Source organism: Pipistrellus hanaki, assembly GCF_964339955.1.
Source record: "Pipistrellus hanaki genome assembly, chromosome: 2".
Lineage (NCBI taxonomy): Eukaryota > Metazoa > Chordata > Mammalia > Chiroptera > Vespertilionidae > Pipistrellus > Pipistrellus hanaki.
The window spans coordinates 154,157,539-154,181,490 of record NC_140504.1 but is presented as its reverse complement, the minus strand read 5'-3'; the positions used below and the strand labels follow the sequence as shown (position 1 = coordinate 154,181,490).

The window sequence follows — 23,952 nt, the reverse complement described above, 5'->3', positions numbered from 1 at the left end:
AATAGCCCTGACCAGTTTGGCTCAGTGGATAGAGTGTCAGCCTGCGGACTGAAAGGTCCCAGGTTTGATTCCGGTCAGGGGCATGTACCTTGGTTGCAGGCATGTCCCCAGTGGGAGGTATGCAAGAGGCAGCTGAATGATGTTTTTGACATTTTCCCCCTCCCTTCTTCTCTGTAAAAAATCATATATATATATATATATATATATATATATATATATATATATATATGGCAAACAAATATATGAGAGAAAATGCTCTTTGGAAACTGACCCTCGCTTGCACCTGCTATCCACTTTGTTCCTCTGTCCATTCCTTGACCAAAAGGGAGACACAAACGTCTATGTCCTCTGCTCCCACTGCCTCCTGACACTTATTGGCATCTTTCTCCATCTCGCAAACAAAACAGCACTTCTCAACCGTTTTTTCTTTTTCCAGAGGTCTAGCCAGCATCCATCTCATGAAGACAAGAAGCATGGCACACCTGTGATTCATTCTCCACAGCAAGAGAGATCTGAAGTTTTGGCTCTGGACCATAAAAGCAAAGGGCAGGGAGAGCAGTCCAAGCCAATTTAAAAATAAAAACTTTCCAAGAGAAAGGAAAAGGAGCATGAATAAGCTAGGGTGAGGGGGAGAAGAAATGCCATCCAAAGAATTTAAAACTACAGTATATCATCCTAAGAGTTCATTTTCTAGGTTTCCATGCAATATTCCAAACTAGCTCTTTCAAAGGAGCTCCAAAATCTTGGCAAAGACACCATAATTCCTAGGCTACAGTGCGTGGTTTGGCGGCAGATGAAGAGATGCAAAGTGAAAGGAGCAGAGAAGAAAAATGATCAGAGAACCCAACATGGAGAGCCCCTTCCAAAGGCTCAGCTCACAGCACCATGCGGGAACAGGGTGCCACCAGCTGCCAGGGGCTCAGTCACAGCACCATGCGGGACAAGAGGGCCACCAGCTGCCAGGGGCTCATGGGCTGCTCTGAAGTCACAGGTGATCATGTCATCACCATGACCTTCTAAATGGTATCTCTTTTGTGTTTATGATCAAACGGAGTCCCAAAAGGGTCTGCCCACTAAGCTGTTTGGAGGATGTTTTTCAATAGGGGCCCTATTGCATTAGAGGCAAGACAGTTCTTTACTCAATGAACTCCTTTGCTCAATGCAGGACATTGAACATACCTAGAATCCGGTCACTCTATGTACCAGTCACAGTGACAATCTAAAACAACCATGAACATTTCTAAACACCACTTGGGAAAAGATTCAGGGGAGGTACTCTCCTCTTGAGAACTAGCTTTTTATTTATTTTTTATTTATTATTATTTTTTTTATTTTAGAGAGAGTTGGGGAGAGAAAGAAAGAGAAATATTGATTTGTTGTTCCACTTATCTATGCATTCATTGGTTGATTCTTGTATGTGCCCTAAGCAGAGATTGAACCCACAACCTTGGCGTATCTGGAGGATAGTCTAACCAACTGAGCTACTCAGCCAAGGCTAAGAACAAGCCTTTGAGCTTTCTGTGAAATTGCAGTTCAAGCTGTCTTCAACAACAACAAACATACGATGAGAAAAAGATCTAGTGCTATTCTCAACTGCACGGTTGCAAGCCCAGCAGAGCAGCAGTCGTGCAGGGAAAGAAGTCCTACTGGGAGCTGCCTAACACCTGGCTGCAGTTCAGCCATCTGGCCCTGCAGGCGGCAGGCAGTCATGCTGTCCCTGCAGGGGTGGCTCCAGCTCTGGCCTCCCACGTGCCTGAGAGTGCCAGAGCTGGGCAAAGTCTCACCAGTGTTTGGAGACCCCTTACCTGTGACAGAATCCCGCCCTGGGCTGTGACTTTATGGCAGGAGGTGCTCTTCTGCCCCTTCCTTGCTATCAGGAAGAAAACCACAGGATTTCATGGCTCCACAAGACTCTGGGAGATCACTTACAATCGGGAGAAGTGATGCACAGGGGAGTGAAGCAGCTTGCCAACAGCCATAGAGCAAAAACAACCAGAGTAGTGTGTGTACATGAAGCACAGGTCAGCACGCAGTAATTCCCACTCATTCGAATGATCGTTCCAACATCCTGGTTAGTCCAGCCCTTGCTTTTATGTGGAATTCCCCTTGAAGGCAGGAGCTCCATCTTTTACATTTCTGCTTAATAATCTCAAGTCAAGAACAGGTCCATGTGATTTGTGTCAAAGTCCAACAGGGTGTCCACGAAATGAAATCAAGATTCTTGTTCACAAGTCCACAATGCCTTCCTGAGGGCGCTGTGGAGGCCCCTGTTGGAGAGGCTGCATGCTTCCACAGGCCATGCACAGAGTCAAACAGACTTACTCGCAGTGGAAAGGAAGCTGTGGGAAGTGAATGCTGCCTAGCTCACAAGCTTTCTGAGAAAGGAAGTCAGTCAAACCCAGAGTTGGGCAGCCGGGCAGGCAAGTCAAAAAGTACTGATGAACCAAATAGAACCAGAGGCATGGATTCATGGCACAGACTTGACGAATGTCAAAGGGGAGGGGCGTGGAAGGGTCTGGGTAAAAGAAGGTGAAGAGATTAGCCAAAGAACACATATGCATATCCCATGGACACAGACAACAGTGCGGTGAAGACTAGGAGAGGGTGGTGGGCAGGAGCTGGGTAGAGGTGGGCGAGGAGAAAAATGGGGGACACATCTCTAATAGTGACAACAATATTTTAAAAAGTATTCTTGCCCAGGACCTATGGCCAAAGTGAGTGTGACTGAAACTGAGTGTGACATGAAGTCGAGGACCAGGAAGGAAGGCAGGCCTGAGGTCTAGGACGCCCTGGCACAGAGTGGCAGGTATAGTGTCAGAGACAGATGCTGGTGGAGACCATTCCTCTACAGTTGACCCTCAGCACAAACATCTCCTCTCCTCGCTCCATTTCTCATGTCACCACCATTCACCTCCTTTAACCCCACTTTCAAGATGGCTCATCTGTGAAATATGAAAGCTAATCTAGAACTCTTTTTTTTTTTTTAAATCTAAAACTCTTATTTCTAAAGCATTAATTCACTCAACATTTTCAAAGCACCCTTAATCATCAGTCTTCGCCCTTAAGGAGTTAGTGTTTCAATAGGAGTGAGAAGGGACAGGCGAGCTCATGCACAGCTGCACAGTGCGTGTCGTGTGAGAAGCATAACCTTGCTCCCCCAGGCCTCTTCCCTGGGACGCAGGCTCCAGAAGATGCACTGCCTAGAATAAGAGTTCCAGGGCCAAAGGATGTCATCACTTGGGGAAATGCTCTCTCTCTCCCTGCCCTCGCCCTTCCCGCCCATTTTAAATGACTTACAGTACATATTCATATGCTAAAGGCATTAAGATATCTTTTGGCAAAAACCCCATTGATGCTGATTAAAAACCCAATGATTTTCAAGCGTATTCGCCTATTAACATCCCACGGCGATACTATTCTACTGAATCTAATTTGCTGAACTCCAACTGGTGTGATCAGGAAAAGGTTTCAAGAGGGAAGAAGCATTTTGAATGAGCCCAAGAGACAGGAAGGGTTTTATTACACCCAGATGAAGAGACAGGATATAAATCTATTCATTTACCACACACACCACGGAGCACTTCCTGCGAGCAAGGCCAACCCCTGGTGCCATGGTGGACAGGCAGACCTTGAACCCTGGTCTGTGCTCTGGGGGAGAGTGAAGGGCACTGGCTCTGATTTGAGGAAGAACATCTTATATTTGGGGAATGGTAAGTACGTGGCTTGGGTAAAGCAAGTGTGAAAAAGAGATGAAAGAATAAGGCTGGACCGAAACAGTATAGAATCAAGCATCCAAAGAAAAATGAGCTATCAGAACAGACGATTACCAGGCCACCAATTCCAAGTTAACAGCTCTGCCACAGATAGTAATATTCATTTCTTTCTGCTGTGGCTGGTAAGTAAGGAAAGGCAAGCCCTTCCCTTCTACGGGCCTCAGTTTCCTCATCTATAAAATGACCAGACTGGCTATGTTTTCTAAGGCTCTTGCAGCATCAACATCTGAGACAGCAACACCAGCACTTAAGGAGAGACAGGCTGTGGGGACTGGTGAGTAGCTATTAGTCTGGACACATGTCAACAGCCTTGCAGAAAAAGTGAGCAGGAGAAAAATGAAGCCAGCTCCCTCTTTAACTCCCAGGGCCCCGTCCCACTCCACCAGATATCTTAGGACCACACTTCTCATACTAGAAGAATGAATGTGGTATACTTTTCAACAGTCCATTTTTGAAAATAAATAAATAAATAAATAAATAAATAAATATAAAAAAATTAAGGAAAGCAAATTTAATTTTTGTACTAACACTGGGACATGTTTTAGATTAGAATGTAATATTCCCAACGTATTTTCAAGGTATTTTTTAAAATGAGAACTTAAAGAAGTATCTTCCCTGTGCTGGCTTTTTGTCTTATGGTTCTGCAATCCTTAGGTTGCTCACTCACACTCGGAGGAAAAGTGTGGGAAACCCAGAGGCTCTGCTAGCCAGCCTTAAGTCATGCAGAGACAGAAGCCTACTTATCCTAAATAAAATTATACTAAAGAGACTAGCGCTCACCATTAGACTGATCATCCCCATAGTTCTTATGGGATGGTGCGTACAGGAACATCAAAGCAAAGACGTACAGATTCCACATCCCATAGATGCCTGTGAAAAAGGCACTGTTCACCTGGACTGTGACACCACCCCACTTCCAATGGCCTTCAGTCACCTGTGGAGAGAAGACAGGGGTATGGGATTAGAGCTGAGAAGAAACACAACACCAACCCAGGAACCAATCAACACAGACACCAAGTCTCTTCAAGATGTGGGAAAAGTGTAGGGCGATGTAGGACTCCAGTTTTTAATCTGAATCATACTCTGAACAGATTAATTAAGGGCTTACTATATGTGTCAGACACAAAGTCTGCTTGTCATTTGGCTGCACACCAGAATCACCTGGGAAGTGTCTCTTCCTAAAACAGCAGCACACCAATTTAAAGAAACTATGACTGGGCCTAACCCTTATCCACAAATACCACTCTTCCTCTGGTATGTCTTCCCAGCTCGCTGTAAACTGCCCACGGACAGAGGCCAGCTCTGGTTGTTATTTCCATATCTTCTCTGTGCCTTGGGGCTTAGAGAAGGCAAGTGAGTCCTCAGAGGAAAGAGTTTTCCCCAGAGGGGCGGTGAGGGGAAGCACAAAGACACAGTCAGAGATCCGGATCCAAATCCAGCCTCCACCTCATACTCTGTTTAATGTGAGAGAAGTAAAGACTAAGACTCTGGACTTTAGTCTCCATCAGTACAAAAGAAGAACTTGCGGGGTTATTGAGGAGAATTAAGTAAAAATATTTCTAGAAATTTCCTGGCATGCAGTAAACACTCAATAAATCTTTTTTTATATTGTCTCTCTCTTTGTAGGTCACTCATAAAAGTAATTATGAGCTTTCATGTCGTTTATAATCCTGCAAGAATGTTTTGAGGCTGCTTTTGTCTATGTTAATGACTTGGTAATTATTTTAAGAGCTGTCTGATGACATATGGGTTATACTAAGAATTGTCAACAGAACTGTTGAGATGAATGACTGGTGATTTGTGAGATCAGTGAAATGATTTTGACCACTTCTGCCTGCCACAGGAAATCTTACATAGGAGTAAAAGAAAGTATTGGACATATATTCTTGTGAGTTTAATGAGGTGAGATTATATAAACTATCCCTAGGAGCCACTTTTTCTAAGAGCTAAAGTGTAAGAGGGCAAGTCATATCTAAATATTAATGACTAACAAACAGGTTAATTTCACCTCCTGTTTTTGAAGCAGTGGGTCTATATTCCTTTGGTACCCTCTTTATAACCCATAATCCACTAGGGCCTCAGGCATAATACAGCTGTAATGACAGGTATTTCTTCCTGAAAGACCTGGCGTGTCAGCTAACCAGATTGATTATAGACTTTATCAGTTTTATTTTTTTTTTAATTTTTATTCTTTTAATCTATTTTATTTATTTTTTACAGAGGGGAAGGGAGAGGAATAGAGAGTTAGAAACATTGATCAGCTGCATCCTGAGCACCCCCTACCGGGGATATGCCTGCAACCAAGATACATGCCCTTGACCAGAATCAAACCTGGGACTGCTCAGTCTGCAGGCTGATGATCTATCCACTGAACCAAACTGATTAGGGTGACTTTACCAGTTTTAATTTGACACTGGTGACACATTTTTTTTTTTCATTTCTGTGACTCATAAACAAACCACCACCACGAACTCTTATTTACTTGGGGGAAATAATTCACTTTATATGACATGCTCAGAAAGGTTTTGGCCAAAGAAGGATTGCTTACCCATTACTGATTTTTGAGCAATGCACCAACATTCAAGCTATTTAGGGCTTACTTTGTAGAAAAGTCTCCAAATGTCACTTTTTCTTATTTTTAAGTACAGAATAGCCTAATGTTATAAGAATCACAGTACTTAGACCATACTTAAGATAATTTTTTTTTAATGGAAGGGGAGAGAAAGCCTTAAGATGGTTTCTGGAACCATGTAGCAGATGCCATATGTACTAGTACCCGCTGTCCTTACAAAGGGAGCTCCTCTCTATGCAATTAAGGAGGGGCGGCTAGGCTGGGAGAAGTACAGGTAAAACAGGGTCAAACACTTCTTATCTTCTTATACTCTGTTAAGATAGGGGACCTGTAAGAGACCCTACTTCCTGTGACATAAACTAGAAATAGGACTGACAATTTTGCTGAAGTTGATTCTTGCTGGGGGCAGCATCACAGATTTAAGGAAACACCTGCTTGTATACCTGGTACACTATGGTGCTCAACAGACAGATGTGTGTTGAATGAATGGGCAAAAGCATAAGGATGTGCAGAAGGCCAGTGCAGGTAGGTACATGGAAAGAGGGGATAGAAACAGTCACGCTTAGGAAATATCTGACTGGAGTCAGAAGAAAATACCACAGTCCTTTGCAAATCCCAATCATTGCACTTAAAAGTAAGAGGTCAATAGGTAATAAGTGTTATTTCATTGAACTATTTTATGCCTATTGCATTCTTTTATGTCAATTTTAAAAAATAGTGAATAGGTATTAGCAAAGCTAAGATTTAAAAAAATAATAGCAAGAACAATAATAGTTAACATTTATTTAATGCTAATGGTTTCTCAGAAAGTACACTAAGAATTTTACATGGAAGGTATTACTTTCAATAACAAATCTATGAAGTAGGTAGTTAAAATTTCCATTCAACATGTGAGTAAACTGTGACACAGAATGTCTTGCCTAAGACTGCTCAGCCAGAAAGTCATGGCTCTGACTACAAAAGAAGATCTACTTAACCATTATACAACACATGAGTAGGAATATTATCTTAAACCAGGGTGGGTCTCTTAGGCTAAATTATGAGGCACCTATTGTATAAGGTCAAATTTCTTTTCAAAATTCACTGAATTGGCCATGATGCACATTGGTTAATTAGTATATCTATACGTAGGTGTGTTTATTCAAATCTGTACAGTAATACATAAGCACTATATATTCTAGATATAATGCATGGCACATAATAAATTGGATATATATATGAAAAATACAATTTTACAGCAGAACCACTCAAATGACATGCTCATCCTCGAGGGGCCCACGGAGCTGAGGCTGAGGAAATAGCATTTTCATGCCCAACTCTCATGTTTGCTTCGAGACACATGCATGTCTAGATAGAGATGCAGAATTACCCAGACTACTTAATGTGTAATCTCTAAATGTGTTATTTCCTGCTGAGGGCAAAGAATTGAATTTGCATAAATAAATTGTATACAGTGTCACTCTGCTGTTGGGGACTCGATTGTGTTTTCCCCTCTCCCCCCTCAATTATTCATGCCTGAGCCATCCCGGGCTCTGAGCACGTTCCCACCACCATGCACCACAATCAGCAGCCTCAACAGAGCAGCCTTGTAAATCCAAAAATCTCATTAATGCCAAAGCAGAGAGGTGGCAGTCACCCCGCTTTAACTTTCAGAGAGAAAAATCAGGTAGCCCCAACAACAACAAAAACACACACACAAAAAAACAAACAAAAAAAGAAAATCATCTCCCCTCTGTATACATCCTATTTCTAAAGGTTCCTGCCTTTCCTGATTTAACATTTGAACAATTTACTTTTGTGTGAAACCACCCAATTATACTCCTGGAGCCAAGTGAAGGTCAAATCCTTTTACACCCAGTAGTCTTGACAACCAGCATTCCACTTAACAACAAGATTTCCAAATCCCAGACACAGGCTGGAAACATTTCCCCTGCAAGTAACAGAATGAAGTGATCACACAAACAAGAAAAGAAGAGCCGGGGACGGGCTCTCTGGGAGTTTGCTGCTTGTGGCTTGACCTGCATGTCAGGCACCTGGGGGTTCCCTTAGGGAAGGTCGGTGACCTTCTCCCCTGCATCGCACTTCTGCTCCCTACTGTGCGTCACCCCTAAATGGAACGCCTCTTTCTTTTCCAGAGGGAAGGGGCTAACACACCACCCTGTGATGTGCCATCCCTCGGTTGCTAGGACTGGGGCCATTAAAATGGCAGGCGTTAAAAGACTGCACCTCATTGCCCAGCTACAAAGCCTCAAGGTCACTGCATTCCACAGCTTCCAGCGGCCTTTCATTCCTGGCCTCCAGCTTCGATGTCCTGGCGAGATCCCCTCGCATTATATTTCAGGGGCTTAAATGCAAGCTCTCCCAGCAAGCCCGAGTGCATAATGGAAGTTTTAATACATTCCTTTTACCTAAGGCTGGGATCTATTTCAAAAAGTTACCCAGTAGATTTTCTTTCAGGTGAGCTCATTGCTGAAACATTCCAACAGGACATTAAAAAAAAATAAATCCTCTGATCACTATATTAATACAGTGCTTGGGACACTAAGAGTTATGCCTGAAAACGTCTTAAATCTATAAATAAACCTTTATATATATATATAAAAAAAGCCACCCAGCAGGAGGAATGTGAGCAGCTAATGGAATCCAAAAGACTTCATCACTATCCCCTTAAGAGTTCAAATCCACTTTGGACTGACTGTCACAGCAGATATAAAAAGCCAGCCACAGGCTGAGGCCGTGTTAGGAAATACTGGGGCGAAGGAATATTAATCTTTTTCTTAAGAGAAAAGCCACAGACTCTGCTCCTTGGAAGACTGACCTCCTTTGCTCTAAAAAGGTGCATTCATTAAACGTGTACAAGGTTAAGTTTGGACAACATATAACCGCCTTAAACATCAGCCCAATGTCCCTTCCTGACTTCAGGGAGCAGGGACTCTGCAGAGACGAGAGAGGGAGGGGGATGTGGGAGACAGACTGCAGCTTTCTAAAGTGGCAGGAGCATGTGTTAGAACCAAACGTGCCCTTCCTGGGAACATATCTTGGTACTGCCTTCTATTTCTCAGCTCATCTTACGCGAGGTTCCGGGTCTCCACGCGGTGCACGGTGCTTGCTCAGCCTACCAGAACTGGCTGTATTAACAAGCACATGACCAAGGCCATGCAGGGCTGCAAAACATTTTGGTCACACGAGGGACTCGGCCAAGGGATAAGTCGGGGCCTCCCGCACAACTTGTTTGAGCCTCGGTTAGGTGAATAAAAAACTCATTCAGAATTTGAAATATTTTTACTGCATCAGGAGTGGAGAATGAAGTTTCCAAGGTTTTATAAACAAACAGTCTGATACAAACACAGCACTGTTGGAGGTCACAGCAGATGTGAACAGATCTCATGAAGACATGTATATGAATATATTTGTTATTTTCCCCCACATTCACGTCAGCCTTCAGGAGCAACTAACACTTCCCAGTGGGCATAGCCAACAGAACGCCAGGGACTCCTAACTTGGTGTCCTTAGTGGAATTCAAAGGGTATGTGAACTGAAATGAGAAAAATGTGCTATTTTTGTTTTCACCAGTCTCTAATCAAAAGTTACTGTTTCTTTCGATTATGATTATAGAAAGCAAACTCCCATAATAGAAGCACTACCTATAATTTTGTTGCCAACAGAAGTCATATTTTCATATCAATTACATTTATAGCTATGTATAGTTGCACATATATATCATCTATTTATTTGATTTCCTTTGAATATCAAAGCCTTTTATTTTACTCATTTAAAAAGATTCAAAGAAGAGGTCCATAGCCTTCACCAGCGTACCCAAGGGGTTCGTGGCACAAAAAAATGAGGAGCCCCAGTCCTGTAAGGAAACTTGCTAGCAGAACGGAGCAAGTCTTGCCCTAAGGCTCTGAGAGCATGTCTAACATCTTCAATTTCCGCCAAATGCAGGGATGGCAGAGCAGCTGGTAAAAACAACAACAAAACTCAAAAGGTATGGGTTCTGGTCCCTAACTTAGTCTGGGTCCTTTAGCACAACATTCACACTTTTTACTATCCATAAGGCATGCCTATATGCTCACAACCCGCCTGCACTTTGCAAGCATTAGTTCATGGGATCCTTATAGCCACCTTCTACAGTGTACTATTATTATATCTATATAACAGATAAGAAAATTGAACCTCGAACTTTTAAGTAATCCATCATAGTCACACCCAAGTGGAAAACATAAATAGGATATATCTCCACAGCCACTAGATTTCATATTCTAGCAAACTGGGATAACAATTCCTACCCATAGGATTTATGTGAAGCTCAGATGAACAATCTTTATACATATAAACCTAAGCAACCAAATAGGCTGCATGGGGCGACTAGGCCGACAGGGGGGTTAGTAAGGGACGACCAGATGACAGACCAGCAGGCTGCATGGGATGACCAGGCCAGCAGGGGGGTTAGTGAGGGGTGACCAAATGACCAAGCAGCAGGCTGCATGGGGCAACCAGGCCAGCAGCAGGGGGTGGGGGCAGTTAGGGGCGATCAGGCAGGCAGGCAGGCAGGTGAACAGTTAGGAGTCAGTGGTCCCGGATTGTGAGAGGGATGTCCGACTGCTAGTTTAAGCCCAATCCTGGAGGCATCCCCTGAGGATTCCCAGATTGGAGAGGGTACAGGCTGGGCTGAGGTGAGCCCCCATCAGTGCATGAATTTCATGCACCAGACCTCTAGTAGATACATAATACATTACATATAAATAGTAACTTCCAAAAACAAGTTACCAGTATTTAAAAATCATTAGCATTAAAGTTTTGAAGCACAGCAAAATGTTGAGTTTTGGAAATAACCAATAGAGATAAGGGAACTTTTGAATTTCATTTCATGTTTAAGTGGCAATAGAATTAAAAAGAATGGCTAATGGCCTAGATAAGGATCAACTAAAATTAATACTTGCTTGCTGGTGTTCTGCTACAGGGCTTGAAAAGTTTATTCTCTGAAGTAAATAAAACAAGTGCTCTTCAATATGGCTGCAGGCTGTTTATTTACTTAGCAACTGTTCCTCCCCTGACCGAAGGGAAAATTCAGTCCACTTGTGGCCAGATAATGACAAGACCCAGAATGAAGCCTAGAGAACACGGCTTGCCCAGCTGCCACACGAGAGGTTCCCTGCTCCTTTCTCAGTAGCTCTGCAGGATTTTCTGTGCAGAGTAGAAGCGCCTCTCCAGGGACATTCTCACCCTGACTTCTCAGGATCCACTTACCTGACTAACAATGAAGAAGATGATGGTCATGGCAGCACAGGCCAAGGTGATAAGCATGAGGAACTTGAACCTGAAAATTAGCCCCTATTAGGAGAGAGAAAGAGTAGTTTAATATTCCACCAGCTACCGCCAATCCTTATCTCAATATATACATCTCTAAAAAGCGAATTTTAAAAAAGAAATCCATAAAACCAAATCCCTAAGAGCAATAGTGAAATAATTTCACATAGTAACTTTTTTTCTGCAGAGTCGGAAAAAAAAAGTCTTGGACCAAATATGTCCTATGTTCTTATCTCTCATAAAACAGTAACACCAGAGCCTGGGAAATTATATTCACAGCACATCATGAGGCTGCTAATTTCCCTGTTAAGCTGGTTATGCTTCTCTGCAAGGGTTCAAAGTTACCAAATCCAAGGTTTTTTTTTTGTGTGTGTTTTTTTGTTTTTTTTTTGCAGTGGAAATAAAATTCTGCTACAGTGAACAAAAAGAAACATGCATGTTAATCCGCCTGAAGTGGGCTCGGGTGAGTTTTCCATGTGTCACTCTAGCTCTAGAGACAGGCAAAGCTTTAGAAAGTGCCCCTGCTTTCTGAGAGCAGGGTTGGGGGGAACCTGTGCTTTGGGAAGGGACGCCTCTGCAGACCCTCTGCATATGGGAGCCCTGGAGTTCTGCCGTCCCCATTTCTCTCTTCAGAGAGGAATTGGGACCATGTTTCAAGGACAGCCACTTGGGCGTGAGCACAAAGGGGTCTTTGAGAAATCAAGAATGTGTTTACCCGCATTAGAAATTTGAGTGTTTCTCTTGAATGAGGCACATAATCTATAAACAAACATTACTGAACCCTATCTGAGCACCTGCTGGATATTTCAGGGAACTGTGGCTTCCTGGAGTCTGCAAATCAGATCACCTGGGCTGAACCCCACCCAGTCTTAAGGCTGATTCTCAGCAAGGGAACCTTAACTAGTGCCTCACCCCAAGCCAAATCTCAAATCTATCAAACTCAAATCTCCCACCTAGCATGCACCTACATTCCACCCCAAAGCCGAAGAACCTGTGGGACAAGTTTCCTCCTCACTGGGGACAGAAATACACTTATACCCCAGGAAATTCCAACATTCAGGTAGTCCAGCTACATGCCTCTCAGGGTAGGAAGTAGCCTCTTATTTTCCCCAGAGATCCTAGAGTATGCATAAATCTCTCAATCGGTATGTGTATTTGAAGTAAAGGCTTCCAATCTCCAGGTGTAGGGTGGGGTGTGTGTGTGTGTGTGTGTGTGTGTGTGTGTGTGTGTGTGCATGTTTATACAACAAGCAGGAGACACTGAGTACCATTTCCTGAATGAGCCAAGAGACCTGCTTACCTCATAGTGCAGCCGCCGGACTTTGCTCATGGCTGGCAGGCTGGACTGCTTCCCATTGATGTTCCGAAACACCTGAAACACCATGAAGCACAGAAACAGGAAGTACAGGCAGAGGCAGATGCCAGCCACGATGATGAAGGCCATCTGATGGTGATCGGTGAAGGAAACAGCAGGGTAGGCAAGCACACCAGCACTTTTCCCAGCTCCATTGGTAATACCCTTTCTCTCCAAATACACAGGTAGTTTTCAGGGGTATAAAATATTAAAACCTGGTTTTAATGTCAGCGAGACAGGTTTTATGCCACAAATCTAGCACAGAGAGAAACGTTCCAAATTGTTTTCTAAGCCAAATAGGAGAAATGAAACTTCGCTTGTTAAAAATGCAGACTCGAGGGCTCACCCTAGACCTTATGAATCAGAATCTGCCTTTTAACAAGGTCCTAGGGAGATTCACATACACAATAATTTTTAACAGCACTGAAATATTAGATGTGGATAGCATAACACTGATCAAGTGGATAGCTGCATTAAAATCACCAGAGGAATTAAAATACAGATGGCCCAAGTCTCGCACTGCAGATGGAATCAGATTTTCCAAGGGATAGGACACCAAGTATAACCATGTTTGGGAGCCATTGGGCCAGTCTCTGGATTTTGGGGAGGAGATTGAAATACCCTGGAATCAGAAGCGGGTGCAGTGGGGATGGGTGCAGCAGCGGCTAAGGGAGGCTGGCCATGGGAATGAAGAACTTAAAGTAAAACTAGGTGTGAAGCTCTGTTTGCAATCTCCTGTCCACCACAGACACCATCATGTCAAACGGAACAGGGAGCAGGAGGACACATGGCCAAGGTGGCAGTTGAGAGGGTGGCAATATACTTTCAGACTAATCTTTAAGGATGATATCAAGACCTACTTTTAAAGTTCAGTCTGAGAACCACTGAGGCTCGAGGTAGAGTGAGCTGACTCGGGAGACAGGTGCCCTATCCCTAACTCCTTTCTGCTACAACTCTACCCCAAGTTGTACATTTAACAATTGTTTAACAAGTGTGAATTCCGCATATACCGTGTTTCCCCGAAAATAAGACATTCCCTGAAAATAAGACCTAGCGCATCTTTGGGAGCAAAAATTAATATAAGACACTGTCTTATTTTTGGGGAAACAGGGTATATTTCATTAAATAGTGTATTTAATGAAGCTTTTCCTTCTTTCCTAAAATCAATAGTACCCTGGAATGAAGAGAACATAATTATTTGCTTCAGGACTCAAAATGTTATTTGCCTTCCTAAATCACCATCATCATATCATAGAACAAAGGGGCTAGAGTAGACTTGACATTACATATATGTATATGTATATGTATATGTAGATATATTATATATATCCTATATAATAAAAAGCTAATATGCAAATAGACTGAACAGCTGAACAACCGAACTGGTTGCATTGATGGTCACTGACCACCAGGGTGTTTGTGCAGAACGTGTCAGGCGTTGGCAGTAGCGGGATGGTGGAGCAGGTGAGCAGGGCTGCCAGATCAAGGTGGGGCACTGGTTGCTGTCACTGGGGCAAGCCTCTGGTAGTTATTGAAAATTCTTTGCTCCCTGGAGCCACAGTCCCGCTCAGTGCTCACACCCGGGGCTGATGCCCAGGGCTGGTCCCAATCACTTGGCGCCATCTGTGGGTGCTAGCAGTGGCTGCTGGCCCTGATTGCCCCTGAGGGCTTCTCCATCTCCCTCTTCTCCCAAGGGGCGATCAGGGCAGCAGCTGCCACTTGTACCTGTTGCTGGCACTGGCCCCTATTGCTCTGTTTGGTGCAGCTCACATTTTTGGAGTAATGGAGGGACGGGGAAGCTTAACTCTCAAATCTTTCAGATAATAAATAATACTACTAATTTAGTGTGCTCACAAACTTCTTGTGATAATACAAAGCCAATATAAACATCATGGCCGGGCAAAGCATACTGGCCAGCACATGACAAAATATTATCCATCAGGAAAGAATACAACTCAAGGCTTTCTCCCCTCTCCAGAGAAGAGTCTTTTTCTCCCCAAGGATTTAATGCATTATTCAGGAAGATAAAATATTTAAATGCAGCATCCTAAAAGGGTTAAGCTCATACTGTCACTTCTGCTTCAGGAAGATGACTCCAACAGAGTCTATGCAACCAACCAGAGGCCTTGGGCAACGCCTCTGGAACTAATCACCTTAGCCTTATCTCCTCTTGGGCTCGGAAATGAATAGCAGCAGCATGGTGTGTCAGCACACCAAGGTCACTGTAAGAAGTCTCACACACAGAGGAATTCAAAAACTGGCTCTCCCACAAGAAGCCCAGAAATGAACCTCCATGGCTCCAGGAAAAAGCTAGTCATGCTTCGGTCTGCAGTAAACAAGGGTGGAATAGATAATTTAGGCAGGGTGCAATAAGACCAGCAATTCTGATGCTTCCGCCTTGGGGACATGCTGCAATCTCCTTATTTTGCTTGCTCTCACCCAGGCTTGAAAGCAAGCATTAATTCCTCTCATTATTTGCTTTAATTGTGCCGTTATCTTCGGTCTAAGGATCAAAGCTCTGGCTGAGCACATATGGAGAACATCATTAGAAAATGATCTTGGGGATCAGATGGCTATGGGAAGAAATAAAACCCTGAGACAATCCAGGAAGGATACAGCCAACTCTGTTCCAACATCTGTAGTCCAGATACTGTAGAAGGGATTCGTGAGTTGTACCCCTCTACAAAGAGAAACGAGATGGAAAAGCAAGAAACAATTAATACAGAGGAAAAGGGGCACTTTCCTTTCTATATATTCTTAGCTTTTCAGCTGGAGGGGTGGAGGGTGTATTTAGAAAAGTCACAGAGGGCTAAAACCAGTTTGGCTCAGTGGATAGAGTGTCGGTCCGCGGACTGAAGAGTCCCAGGTTCGATTCTGATCAAGGGCATGTACATTGGTTGCAGGCACATCCCCGGTAAGGGGGGGGGGGGGGGGGGGTTTGCAGGAGGCAGCTGATGGGTGTTTCTCTCTCATCAATGTTTCTAACTCTCTATCCCTCTCTCTTCCTCTCTGTAAAAAAATCAATAAAATATGTTTAAAAAAAAAAAGTCACAGAGGACTTAAATAGAAAAAGAGTTTGAAGAATTATCAGCCCAATCTGGCCAGTGTTGTCCAATGGTTGAGCCTCAACCTAGGAACCAGGAGGTCACGGTTTGATTCCATGATCAGGGCATGTGCCCTGGTTGTGGGCTTGACCCCCAGTAGGAAGCATGGAGGAGGTAGCTGATCAATGATTCTCTCTCATTATTGATATTTCTATCTCTCTCCCTTTCCCTCTCTCTCTGAAATCAATAAAACACAATTAAAAGAAAAAGGAATAATCAGCCCAAGTAGTTTGCATCTATAAAGAGCTTTACCTTTGATTTAATCCCAATCCCTCTCTGAAGATATGACCATGTCCACAGGCTCCCAACCACCCTTCTCCCTTTTGAAAACCCCTCTTGAAGAGCAGGCAGAGGACATGCTGGTGCACATTTCAGCCCAGAGTCCCACAGGCATCTGCTCACCTCTCACACATGTCAAATATGAAGAGGCAGAAAGAGCCAACAGCGATTGGTCCGACTTGCTTCCAATACCCTGCTATGTGATTCCGCTCATGCTGATCCTGATTAAAGCCAAGTTGAGAAATGAGATGAAGATGGAGAGAACAAAACAATTCCATAGGTGAGTCAGTCATTCGAACAACCCTTGATGACAACCTGTTGTGTATCACACATCCTGCCAGTCTCTAGGCATTTGAGAATGGGTGAGACCAAAATCTGTTCCTAAAACTCTCATAGTAATAACATCTGGGTGCTATGGGAACACAAAGAAAGGCCTCATAGGTTAAATCATTTAGAATTAAATTCCTATGTGACTTATTCTTTATGTTTGATAAGGTGGGGTGGTCTCTAGAGGACTGAATAAAGACTCTAAGGTATTAAACTATGTCAAATGTAAGAAGTCTCACGGTTAGGAAAATAAATCCATGTTTTCCCTATCTTTATTCAAAACAAAAATGGTTCCTCTTGATAAATGTACAAAGATATGAAAAGACAAAAAATAAAGGGGTGTAAAATGAGAAAATAGAGAAAGGCAAAAGACATAGTCGAGCATCCAGGTGGGACAGGCCACACCAGTTCACTCTGGGCAGTGCACTCCGGCAGACTGTCCGGCAGCTGTCCCTGAGCCTACTCCACTCGCTGTCCCTGCTGCTGAGGGCTCGGTCTCATGCTGGCGAACCCTCATGCCTCCCCTGGCAGTAGGCAAAGCCTCTCTCTCCCCTCACTGTTCTAAAAGGGCTGCACAGCTTCGGAAGCAATGATAAAACCATCATGGAATTTACAAACAGCCCACCAACCACAAAGCCCATGTGCTTGATCTGAGGCCCAAGCTCCAGCTGGTGTGTCATTTTAGCCACAGCGTGCTGACGGCACCATTCTTATTTTTAGCCACGGTACCGTCAACTCCTCTTGAAATACGATTTGGTGTCTGTGCAAACTGACCAGGGAGGTCAGTATTTCAGGGAAAGAGGGGTTACTAGGCCAGCTGGACAAACTGCCAGCTGGAAAGAACTGGGCCTACACTACATTCTCTCGTGGTTACTTTGGTCCTGGGGATAAGCAGAGCAGAAGCCAAAGGACAAGAAATAATAATAATCACTAATCTTTGTGTGTTTATTCCCTGCTAAGTATGTTACATTTACATCTCACAAAAACCCTATACATAAATCCCATTTTATAGATAGGAACTTGAGATTCAGAGTGATTAAGTCCACTTGCCTAAGGCCACTCAGCTAAGCAGTGGTGAAGTAGAAATTGGAGCTGAAAGCCTGATCCCAAAACTCACTCCTGTAGCCACTAATTTATTCTGCCATATCCACTGTCCCTTCCCCGAGAGGTTCTTTCTCTTACCATCATGTGCTCGCCACAGAAGATAATCCAGAAGGAGAGAAGCATTGCGTAGAAGATGCCCTGCCGAATATCACCAAACAATAGCATCCAGGTCCAGTCAAACCCAATGGAAAACCATTCCACTGGGATATTGATAAATGTCATGGAAATCCCAAGAGCAAAGATGACTCTGATGGCAAGAACATATCAGGAAAATGACTTGATTCATTTCGGAAGCAGATCTTCAAACATCAGAAGCCAGTTTTGGGGAAATGAGATATTACTTATTGAAAATGAAGCCGTATGACCAATTTTCTTAGCTCCCATAATGAGCTTCTACACAGAGATACAAAATGTCTTCTTTTTGTGGTACCAATGCAGGATGGAGGAGTGTTACCTTAACCTTTCTAGATCACTGAACTTAACCTCCTTAATCCCTGGGACTTTATTTTGGTACCAGCTCAGATTAAAAGCTTCCTCCAATGTTTTTGCCCTCCCTTGCCTTCTTAATCAGACCTCATTGAATATAATTATCCTCTCTCGTCTATTCAGGCTATCACTAACTTGATGGCTAAGAATATTCATTGTTATAATGCTTTCCTCAGCAACTGTAAGTTATATAAGCATATTCGTTTTAATAATACATGATTCCAAACAATATGAAATGCACATTCTTTTAATGGCTTGTTTAGTGTTATTGTTGCTTCCCCCACCTCCTATCACACTATTAATTGTCATTTCTCTATCAAATTATTCATTGAGTCGGTGATTTATTTCTATTTTCATTCATTATTAATGAAATACATATGTTTACTAAGCACAGATTATGTGCTGGGCACTTTGTTAGGGCTATACATACCTAAATAAATATGAGCAGTTCTTCCAATCCTGGAAATCTGTTTAGTGCCTCATCCAGATAAAGAGACAAAGTGTAATAAGTGATATGACAGAAGTGTATGCCCAGGCTGTCGTTGGGACCTCTAACTTTGACAGAAATTAAAGTGAGTTGTAAGTCAAGAATAGGGGAGGAAGGGCATTCCAAGCAGAGGGAAGTGCCTGGATGGGGGCACAGAAGCCTGGAACAGCCTGAGCATTTTGGGGATCTGCATGAGGCACTTATCAGGAAATGTCAGGACATGATACTAAAGAAGTGAAAAGGGGCAAGCTCATGAGGAAACTTGAATACCTCATTAGAGAATTTGCAATTTATCCTGAAAGAACTGAAGATCCAATAAAAAAAAAAAGGCTCAACAGTGGAGTGACATAATACATTCATTCATTCATTCATTCATTCATTCATTCAACGAATTCATATTTATTGAGTTCCTGTTATGTACCAATCACTATTCTAGACACTAGGAATGTAATAGATAGCAAAACAAAGATCCCACTCTTTTGATAACTGCATTCAGATGGGGTTAGAGGAGGGGTATAAAGGGAAAGATAATATAATAAATAATGATTGTTATAAAGAAAAATAAAGCAAGGTGGGAGAATGGAGAGTGGTGCTATTTTATGCATGGTGGGCAGGAAAAGCCTTTAAGAGAAGATACATAAGAACAGGGCCTGAAGGAAATGAGGAATTGAGCCATAGATATATCTGGATAAAAGCATTTCAGATAACGAGAACAGCAAGTGCAAAGTTCCTGGGGTTAGGCATGTTTGAGCACCATCAAGGGGATGGTAGGTGGTGAAGAGGATAAGAGATAAAATCAGAGACAGTAAGAGTCCAGAGCATCCAGGGCTTTATAGGCTAGGGCAAGGGAGGTGCAAAGCCAATAGAGAGCTTCGGGCAGAGGAGTGACATGATCTGATTTACACTTGAAAGGGAATCTGGCTGCAGAGTGAATAGGTTATTGGGAGGAAAATGGTGGAAACAAGAACAGTTCAGAGGCTATTTCAAATAAACCAGGTGAGAAATGATGGTGAATTAGGGTAGCAGCAATGAAAATTGTGGGATTTCTTGGTGGGTTAGACGAGGAGCCTGAGAAACCAGAAGTCAAGGGGACAGGGAGGAGTTGCCATTTCCCATGATGGGAACTCCCGGGAGAGGAGCTGGTTCGAAATGGGAGGATAGCCATTGTTTTTTGCACGTGTTGCATTTCCGTGTAAGTGAAGATATTGAATAAACAGCTGGAATATTTGAGTCGACAGTTGGGAGAGGCTGAGATTGATGATTATAAATTAAGAGTCATCATTTAGGTGCTTTTTAAAACCATGAGACCAGATGAAGTCATCCAAGGACTAAGCACAGATAATAAGGAGATAAGTTCCAAAGACTGAGCCCTGGCTCCAAAGTTTAAGAGGTTGGAAAGTTGGTCAGAAACAGCAATGGAGACGGAGTGGTGGTCAGCAAAAAAGGAGAATGACCACAAAAAGGGTGGAAAAGGCTCAAAAAAGAGGGGGGGCAGTGTTCAATCATGTCAAACGCTGATGGGTCAAGAAAAGTGAGGACTGAGGCAGGACCATTGGGTTTGGAATGCCGGTGATCCTGTCAAGACCAGTTTCACGGAGTAGCGGGAGGGAGTGGTGTGTGAAATGGGCTTAAGAAAAAATAGGAGAAGATTACAGACAAAAATTTTTTGAGGAGTTTTGTTGTAAAAAAAGAGAAATGGTGTGATGGCTTTTGGGAGAAACGGGAAAAGGAAAAGTCTTGTTCAAGAATGAGAGCTAGCAGAGAGTATTTGTACATTAGTGGGAATGGTTCAGCAAAAAGGAAAAAAGTCAGTAATATGGGAGAGAAAGGGATACATCTACAGGAATATTGTCCTTCTGGACTGGGCTTAGGTAGGAGAAAGGCAGCTCATCCCCTGTAACAGAAGTATCTGATTCAGACCATGGGAATGAGGAGCAAGGATGGAACAAAGAGCAGAAAGAGAGAGGACCTGCAGCATTTAATAATAATTTGTATGTGAAAGCTGGAGGAGAAAAAAGTCCAAAATGATTCCTGGTCAAATCACTAGCCCAAGTACTACACTGACCACTTGAACTAGATCCTGCTAAACAGGAGCAGACAGTTAGATCATGCGATGCTGTGTTCCTCAGGGTATTCCCAAACCAGCCCTTACTTTTCTAGAAGCACTGGGGGGCGGGACATCATGGTGATCCTCCTCCAGTACCACACCATAATGATGAAGATGCTGGGCGTAAGGAAGGTCTTCATGGCAAACCACACCTTCGTGAAGCCTCCGTTTTGGTGGATTCCCTAGAGAGAGGCCAACATTGTGAAGGTGAACATGTCTTAGCGTTATTTTCTACCAGCAGAGAGAGGTAAGGGGGGACCTTGTCTGCTGAACTGTCCAGATCAAAAGCCTTCACATTCAGAGCATATACTGTTGCCTACTCTCCCTGACCCCTTCTCAGGCATTGTAGAAATATAAATCCAAAGGCATAAAAATGGACCCACGCTATACAAAGGGGATGATTAAGAATATGATCAAAGATTTTTCTGTATGGCCTTCATTGAAAAGTTGGAGATACCATAGATGACCAAAGTTAAGACTGATAAAATGTGTTAAAAGTAAATCTATGGCCGAAACCATTTTGGCTCAGTGGTAGAGCGTCAGTCTACGGACTGAAAGGTCCCGGTTCGATTCTGGTCAAGGGCATGTACCTTGGTTGTGGGCACATCCCCGGTAGGAGGTGTGCAAGAGGCAGCTGGTCAATGTTTCTCTCTCCTCGACGTTTCTAGCACTCTATCTCTCTCCCTTCCACTCTGTAAAATATCAATAAAATATATTTTAAAAAAAAAAAGTAAATCTATGTGAGGGTGTGTGTGCGTGTGTGTGTGTGTGTGTGTGTGTGTGTGTGTATGTGAATTTAATATTCATTCACTGCATATATAAAATATTCACAATATACAATTAACATATTCAAAAAATACCATTAAAATAGAAGAGTAAGTCCTGGCCAGTGTGACTCAGTGGTTGAGTATCGACCTATGAACCAGGTGGTTATGGTTCGATTCCCGGTCAGGGCACATGCCCAGGTTGTGGGTTCTGATCGATGATTCTTTCTCATCACTGATGTTTCTACCTTTCTCTCCCTCTCCCTTCCTCTCTGAAATAGATAAATATATATTTTTTAAAAGGAGAGCAAAAGTGTCAATTGAGTATGATCCTATTTTTTGTACATAAATATATGTATAGAAGAAATCTGAAAGCAAAACCTCAATGGTAGTTATTTCTATATGCTAGGACATTGGTCGGCAAACTCATTAGTCAACAGAGTGGGAAACCGTGAGCTGCAGTTTGCTGACCACTGTTCTAGGATAGTACAGGTAATTTTCATGTTCTATGTGTTTACTTGTACTTTCTAATTTTCTACAATATATATGTATTTCTTGAGTAACTATGTTTTAGATTAAAAAATAGTCCCCTCACCCCATATTCTAATTTTTCCATTAAACAAATAAATGGAAAGAACCTAAAACACCACTGCTCCTGTTAACATTTAGGTTTGCAAGATGAAACGTGTAAAAAATAACTGTTTTTTATCTTGGTGTTATTCATTATACAATCGTGATCATTATGACATCTTCAATGGGCGAAATAACCGCTTTATTTTCCGTTTCTGTAATCTCTCACACAAATTTCTAATCTCAGCCATCATGGGTATGTGTTACTATTCTTATTTCTCAGATGAGACAATAGAGGCTTGGAGATACCAAGAGTGAGAGGCGTGTTCCCTTTCAATGCACTTGCTCCATAACCAGTTCTTAGCCTGTGTTCTAGTGCTGCAGACTGCCTGGGTCAATGAGATACACTTACCACCAACCGAATATCTTTTATCTCCCCAATGCCAACGTTGATTTTCTTCTTTTCATTCACAGGCAGCCGGATGTTCAGAAGGTAGTACTTATGAGCCACAGACCCGATTTCCATTAAAGGAAGGACGTCGCATTCATAGTAACGGCCCTCATGCTCTGGGGTCTGGAAGAAGAACGAAGGTTTTGAGGCATGGTCACTATTGCCAATAGATTGTCTGAGCTGTCTTACCTGTGCCTCCTAGCATGAATTCTTAAAGGTATTCCTAGCTAATTCTTAAAGGTATTCCTTAGAGGTATGGATAACAGGGCACACTGGAGGCACTGTATCCACTGGCTGCCCTTCCTTCCTTCAAAAAACAAACACACATTAGCCACATTTGAGGTAGAACCTAAAATCTTAGTAGGTAAAAAGCAAAAACCTCTTCTATCTCCTTGCATGTTTTTCAGTGTTTTAACCCTCACTTGAGCCTCCTATCAGATTCATCTGGTCTACCAGGACTGCATGCTTTTTATCTGCAGCCCGTCACTGGAGACCTGTAAGGCTCTGTGGGACACTCAACTTCTTAACGTTCAGGAGGAAGCTCTTGCTGACATTCCGCACAGTCTTAGGTAATGGCTAATTACTTACATGGTTTTGGCCAGCAGGAGAAGCTGCAAGAAGCTGAGAACATCTATGTTTTATTGATTTGACAGAAAAAGAATCAACTCCAGGAACCCTTGAGACTTGGGGAAGACAGAAAGGGATGAAAGGCAATAATGGGATTAGTTTGAGATGCCAACTTGGAATTTTCTATCTCCAAAGCTTCTAAACTGCCCAAGAGGCAAGATGGCAGAAGAAGCAGACATTTTAATTAAACAAAAATTAATCCCAGCTTTTAAAAGAAGCCTCCCACCCTTCCTGCCAATCAATTGAAGAGTTGCGGCCCAGAACATGGCAGTGGGAGGTTGGAGAGTAGGGGCACAGGTTGTTTTGAAAACTAAATTCTGCTTTCCCACACCAGGACTCCTGGTTTTGTGTTCCTACCGAGGGTTAGAGGCTTAGGGAAAATATGGCCATGTAGAGGCATAAGCTTTAGCAGACAGGGACTTTTTCCTGATAAAAGAGGTGAGTGTCTACCATCAATGTTGGGTATATATGACAGCTTCAATGTTTGCTGATCAAATGATAGGGAAGACCTAATTTGTTGTTCCCAAGGCTGAATTCTCAGAATTTCTATAATTTTTTGTGAATCGTCAAGAGCAAAAAGTCTAGTGGAAAAATCAGAAGGAAGATAATAAGAAGTCTACAGACTAGTATATGAAGA

At 42.9% G+C, this 23,952-nt stretch overlaps 1 protein-coding gene across 1 annotated transcript in view; it reads right to left on the bottom strand.

Annotated features, from left to right (window-relative positions):
- WLS (Wnt ligand secretion mediator) overlaps nucleotides 1-23,952 on the bottom strand; it is a 101,788-nt gene that overhangs the window by 6,298 nt on the left and 71,538 nt on the right. The window contains exons 4-11 of the mRNA XM_084875621.1: nucleotides 22,650-22,811; nucleotides 20,949-21,085; nucleotides 17,902-18,070; nucleotides 16,516-16,613; nucleotides 15,626-15,689; nucleotides 12,956-13,099; nucleotides 11,596-11,679; nucleotides 4,554-4,707 (exon numbers count right to left, since the gene is read on the bottom strand). Coding sequence (XP_084731747.1) covers nucleotides 4,554-4,707; nucleotides 11,596-11,679; nucleotides 12,956-13,099; nucleotides 15,626-15,689; nucleotides 16,516-16,613; nucleotides 17,902-18,070; nucleotides 20,949-21,085; nucleotides 22,650-22,811 — 1,012 coding nt within the window. The remainder of the gene's footprint in view (nucleotides 1-4,553; nucleotides 4,708-11,595; nucleotides 11,680-12,955; nucleotides 13,100-15,625; nucleotides 15,690-16,515; nucleotides 16,614-17,901; nucleotides 18,071-20,948; nucleotides 21,086-22,649; nucleotides 22,812-23,952) is intronic.